Below are 6,183 nucleotides of genomic sequence, written 5' to 3' on the forward strand. Positions count from 1 at the left end.
CCTACAGACATTCTTTCCCAGTTGGGTATCCTGTGGTGATACTGCCACTTGTGCCAAAAACGTTCCCACGTTGTCCCATGATGTATCTGCTTCTGTAGTGTAGGTGATTTATGGGGTTTTTAGAGTCTTCTTGTAAATTACGTCTTTTATTTTTATAGGGCCATGGTAGTATTTCTTCTTTGAGAAAGCAAGTGCATTACTTAAATAAGACAATAAATAACCCACCTGCTCTCTTTCCGAAACATCTGTGGTGGCTGACTGCTGTGTGCTATCTCTGTAACCAGGTTTGGTAGATACTTGCACCCTGTTAAATGTGCAAGTTGAGCACTCTTCCAGTGCTTCCATTTCTTCCACTGAAATGTTGGCAGTTCTGGAACTACTTGCAGGAAAAAAAATTTTTATACAAAATGTGCTTATTTTTAAGTTTTCTGGGAAGCTCAGGAGCTAAATTGAGACCGATTGTTGAGTTCCATTAAAGGAACAGCTTGAGTGCTTAAAAGTGAGAAGAAGATTTTTGGTAAATAAATACACATGTCAGACCTCTGACCTGTTGCATTAGTCTCATAAAATAAACTGGTAGTTAGCAGAGGATTTAACTATTCATTTTGAATATGTTAGTGAGTACTTAGATCAAATTGAACATTGTTGAAGATTTCCTGGAAAACTCTGTGTAGAAGTGGAATGGAGTATTGAGAATTTGTTCGTACGGCTGATTCCAGAACATTTCGATACAGAAGTAGACCAAAAAATAGCATTTTGAATATGCCGTTGGTTTTGTGTATAAGATCATTTCTGTAAAGCCACAGCCTTTTAGATCTTTCACTTGCATTTATCTGTGTGCAGGCTTTCCTAGGAATATTAAAATTTCTGTGTATAGTTTTTCCTCTGGCATGCAATTATCTGCAGTACTTTCGTACTCACAACTTCAGATTTTTTTTTCCCTGCCCTGCATTTAAGGTCCACTTTTCAATTAAGAGAAATATATTCAAATGGTATTTTAAGTTACGTTTACAGTATTACTGTTCAAGTCATAAAACATTCAGTAGAATACCCAAACAACATAATTCAACAAATGTCAAAAATTAAGCTTCAGTTTTACTTGAGAGTGATGCCACCATTCATTTATTGACTCATTTTCTTTTCATTGGCAGAATCTGAAGAAGATTCAGGAAATGGACAAAGAAGCAAGTGATGATTCCAGCACAGATCTTGATGACTTAAAAAATGCTGACTGGGTAAGACTACAACTGAATAGTGATTCAGCATCATTACTAGTAGTTTATATTTCTTTATAGTGCTTACCTAAAGTTGTTTGTTTTATGTTAAAACCAGTGTCTCGTTTTTCTAACATATGACTTAATAGTAACTCATGACAAGTTAGAAGCAAACAGACTCTCAACCTTCCTTCATAGACAGATGAAACAATACAAGTATCCAAGCATTACATTTTTTCTTTAGACTGTTTTCCTGGAGAAGCTTTTGCAATTTAAAAAGACTGGACATTTAGACAGGTATCGTGCTGACTGCCCTTCAAAGGGGCAGCCAGGCAGGAGACACAGGCAGCAGCTGAGTGTCTCCAATATGGAAGAAAAATGTGACAGAGAAACTCTTAACAGAAAGTAGCTTGTGTTATTTTCTAGTTACTATTCTTGCCAGTTCATAGAGGAATATGATGAGGTCCTTAAAAGTACTTGATTTTCATCTTCCAGTCTTCTGTCCACCACCCAGTCTTCCTCCTCTCCAGCCATTCTCACTGCCCAGAAAATGAGGAGGAGATGTTGGTGTGTAGCGCTCTCCCAGGCAGAGCAAAAGGAAGTTGAATACCGAGAGGATATTGATAGACCTTAGGATTTGGAGTCCAGTCCAAAATTTCTATTTGAAGAACAGCTGCTGGGAAATTTTGCAATAAAGTTCTGGGCCTGAGGGAAACAAAGTTTCGGATTCAATCACTGTTTTAATTCATATAGTATTAGCTATAAGTCTGGAAGCTTTCCTGATGTGCTTGCAATATACTTGAAATGGAAATCCAGATGTATGGTGTGAGAATTTCAAATCTTTTTTCTGTGTTACCTTAAGAGATGAATGTCACTTGAGGGCAGACTCTGCAGTCCTGCTGAGTTGCAAAGAAGTTTTGTTACGTTCATGAGGTTTAAAAATAGGCTTATATAAAATAAAATGGGGTTTGGTTGATGTGTTAAAAATAAAATAGTATTTGGTGGTGTCCTGAAAGGGGAATGAACAACCTTGGTTTAATCTGAGGTGGTATTCAAGGGTAAGGTATCAAATAAAATTTCTCTATCTTTTCCCTTCAGGCTCGTTTCTGGGTACAAGTGATGCGAGATTTACGGAATGGAGTTAAACTTAAGAAAGTTCAAGAGCGTCAGTACAACCCACTCCCAATAGAATATCAGCTCACACCCTATGAAATGCTGATGGATGATATTAGATCCAAACGCTATACCTTAAGAAAGGTCATGGTAAGTCAAGAGAATCTCTAGAATTTGTCAAATTGGAAATGTTATTTTCCTTTTTTATCTTCTCTTTTTTTTCTCAGAACCTTGAAATTATGATTTCATGTGGATAGTTACATTCATGTTTTTTATATAGCATCTTAAATTTATGTAGTACATTGAGGGGAAAAACCTGAAACCAAAAAATGTTGTGTATTTTGTTTTCCATATGGCAAGCATTTAAAATTCTGAAGGACGTACCTACGTATCATATGCTTGAACAAACGACTTGTGTTGTGACTTAAGAGTCATATCAAAAGTCCTATCACACTTTGCACTGAGAGATTGGTTTACGCTTTTCTTATTGGAGAGAACATTTATCTTGAGTTACAGCATAATTTTTAGAATTTGAGAATGTAATGTGCTACCATGTTGTTACTGTGACAGGAAAGGAAAACCTACAGAGGTTGAAAACTTACATTACCAACTACCTATATTGCAGTGTCTGAAAACTTACGTTACCATGATTTGTTAGGAATTTTCAAAGAATACTCCATGTGAAAAAATTTAAATCTTTAATTTGTGGAAGTTGAGCTTAATTATTTTCAGCGTATCCTGTTGCTGCTTTCAAGTCAAGACAACATGCCAAAGCAAGCCGGAGAGTGTCAATGGGTCTCCTCCTCCTAGATACTCGTAAGGGTGCATGTGAGATTGACTTGAGGCACTCTTTTTGTCAGAACCCATTTGATATGTACTGGAGTCTCCCTGTTCTTTCTTTCCTTTTGGTTTATATTGTGTTCAACATTAAGATGTTCTTCCTGATAAGCTAGCAGCTGATCTAAAGGGCTCCTTATCCCTAGTAGGACATTTTAAACCCCTTTGTCAGAGGCATCTATTTGGTCAATGTCAATATTTATACCTTGTACTTAGTTATCTTTGCCTGTTACTGGTTACAGCGGAAGCATTATCTGAGAATGTTCAGTGGTCAAATGTATTTGCTTTCCTGACAAAACCTCACACAACCTTTCTTAGTGAGAAAGCCCTGATTCTACCAGAAAAATTCGGAGATGGAGGTGGGAGGGAGACAAGAGAGGCAGAAAGCATGCAGCTTGCTCTATCAGAGATCATTAGAAAAAAGAATAAAGAGGAAAAAATAGATGGGGAGCGAATGGGGAGCAAATAAATGAGTTCTGTTACAAATATAAGTGCCTTTTATGTATGAGCTGAAAGTACTTTCCTAATCAAGATCTGGATTTAGACTATCAGATTGTATTTCTTTTCTGCAGCAGATGTCGCTTAAATGTGAAATCAATAGGGTAAAATACATACCCAGGTAATGATGCTATCGGTCTTTCCGCTAACAATTCAGAGAACTGTGCTAAGAGTTCCTACTGCCCACTGCAAAAGAGGAACAGTCCCCTCAGGACCTTGATTACTGTGGGAAATCAGGATAGTAGTTTTGTTTGAATGGGAGCCCCTGGGTCACCTAATTTTGCTTTTGTCAGACTAGCCTTCAATTCATCTGCTGCTCAGCAAGCTCCTGCCACTTCAGAAGAGGTTTTCTTCATTATGTGGCAGGTCTTGGAGGCACAGCTGCTCCTCTGCTCATCCAGACTCTCGCTGTATATGAAATCCGTGCACGCATCTATTTTTTTGTCCTGCTATCTTGTCTACTAGGTAGATTCTCCAAAGTGACCTCTGGGCATAAACATGAATTGGGGTTACAGTCAGGTGCAGGTGCGGTACCTGTAGGGCTGTCTGTGGTGCAGCTGCTGGCTTAATCTGACAACTGCTAATGACCTTGTCTTAGAAAAATAACTTCTTATTAAAAACCTTAAATTCAGTAACTTGGATTCTGCTGCAGGGTCTGCTTGAAGAATGTGCAAAGCATGCACAATAATAAGAGTGCAGCTTGATGTGAAATGTGTGAAGCCTGAAGGCTTCACGTAGAATTACAAGTTTAGTTAGATCACATAAATACAGCATCTTTTAGCTGACCGTCATGGGTCAAAGCTGATCATACATATTCCCATCAGAGAAAGTTGTCGTGGTTCTTGGGAAGATGAGAAAAGGACGAGGATCCTAAATCTGAATTTAAAGGCAGCCTGGGAAGGATGGATTATGTTTCTTTCTATTGGTCAAAATGCATGTTTGACAAAATTTTCTTTAAAAGCAATTTTTGCTTTAAATTTATAGATAGTGTTTTTAGATTTGGTAGCTTCTGAAAATGCATATGCTACTAATCATAACAAGAGGTTAAGTACATTTTTTAAGTAAATGAGATGCAACATGAAGTCTTTACTGTTCTTTTTATTAATATAATGCTGTGTTTAAAAGAGTAGCTTGATCTGTCCCTGACTGCTCAGTACTCTGAGTAGAAATTAGGAAAGGAACAGATGTTCCTATTAGCTGTGTTACTTAGGAACTATTTTGGTGTTTCAGACTATGAAAAGTGTTGAGTTAACAGATGCCAATAACTGGAGCTGTCTGTTCTCGCTCATCTTCCGTCATAGTGCAAATATTCAAAATGTTTTGAAGATGTAAAATGTCAAATTCTGGGCTTTTTGTAAATAACTGGTTTCATTAGTTTCAGGGACGTTGGCATTTCTATTTCAGTACATAGGAAAATAATTTCAAATTTGTCATCTATCTATCCCGATGCAAGAGTCCTGGTTTCTGTGGTGGTGTGGGAACAAGATAACTTTTGTTCTGGCATTCTTTAATCTTTAAATGCTGACCTGGAGAGATTTAATAGCATTTTTCTCCTATGGAGCACTCAGTCCCAAAAAATTAAAAATTGTGAAAATTGGTAGAGTCAACACTTGGAAATGGGGACATTTAAGAATTAAATTGTTCTTACAGGCTTAATTTTTCTTTGTTATGCCTATATCTTAAGCTACAGCTTTTAATTCCACCTTGGTTCACATTTAGCTCTCTTTCCTGCCCACCTCCCCCCCTCCAAGATGTGCACCGGTCACTGTCTTTCTGGAGCAGTGCTTATTGAACAGTAACTGGTAACCCTTATGTTACTTATTCAGTGCATGGCCGTCAGGTACCTTTTCTGCAGTATCCAAACTCAGCATCACATTGCGTAGCAGTTAAATTCTTCATAGGTAACCGTGCTCAAGTCTTTGTGCTCGAGCTCTTTGCAAATACTTGTGATGCAGTGGTGTTAGCTCGGCCGTCTTGCAAAAGGGGAATGTAGGTGTGTATAGGTTGAAGCTATTACTATAAAAAATACCCAGTAATTTGAATGTCTAATCTGAGGATCCTGTGGCACAGTTGTTTGGGTATTTTTCAGAAAAAAATATTTATTTCTTTACATTATTTAGCGCCTTACAGTACTTACATTAACTGCAATAACAGCTGTGCATGGACAATATTTTCATAAGTGAGACTGTAGATGTTTCAAGCTGGACACAGAGAATATGAGGAAAAGACTTTGACCAGTTTGTCCAGCTGGGCATCGTAGGGTCTATCATTCCCTTGTGCACAGGTCGGACTCCGTTTTACTGAGCGGTAGTCAGCTGCTTTAAGCAGGGAACTATCGTTTTTCATTTTCTGTCTTCATCACGTGTTTCTGCAGAAGTTTCGGCATCATCCTAGGTAGAGCAGTGAATTTTACAGTTCCTAATGGTGCTTTAGGGCTATTGAAAGGAGGAGTGACTCTGTAAGTACTGTGGTTATCATGCGGTATCATAAACTTGTACCTGTAACAGATGTGCAGGAAGAG

General features: G+C 37.9%; 1 protein-coding gene across 1 annotated transcript in view; it reads left to right on the forward strand.

The window, feature by feature from the left end:
* SPIRE1 (spire-type actin nucleation factor 1) overlaps window positions 1-6,183 on the forward strand; it is a gene marked incomplete at its 5' end in the record, with an annotated part of 45,535 nt that overhangs the window by 8,210 nt on the left and 31,142 nt on the right. Inside the window, 2 exons of the mRNA XM_009700491.1 lie at window positions 1,152-1,235; window positions 2,313-2,477. Coding sequence (XP_009698793.1) covers window positions 1,152-1,235; window positions 2,313-2,477 — 249 coding nt within the window. The remainder of the gene's footprint in view (window positions 1-1,151; window positions 1,236-2,312; window positions 2,478-6,183) is intronic.

The sequence above is a fragment of the Cariama cristata genome, unplaced genomic scaffold (assembly GCF_000690535.1).
Source record: "Cariama cristata isolate BGI_N322 unplaced genomic scaffold, ASM69053v1 scaffold22805, whole genome shotgun sequence".
NCBI classification, from domain to species: Eukaryota; Metazoa; Chordata; class Aves; order Cariamiformes; family Cariamidae; genus Cariama; species Cariama cristata.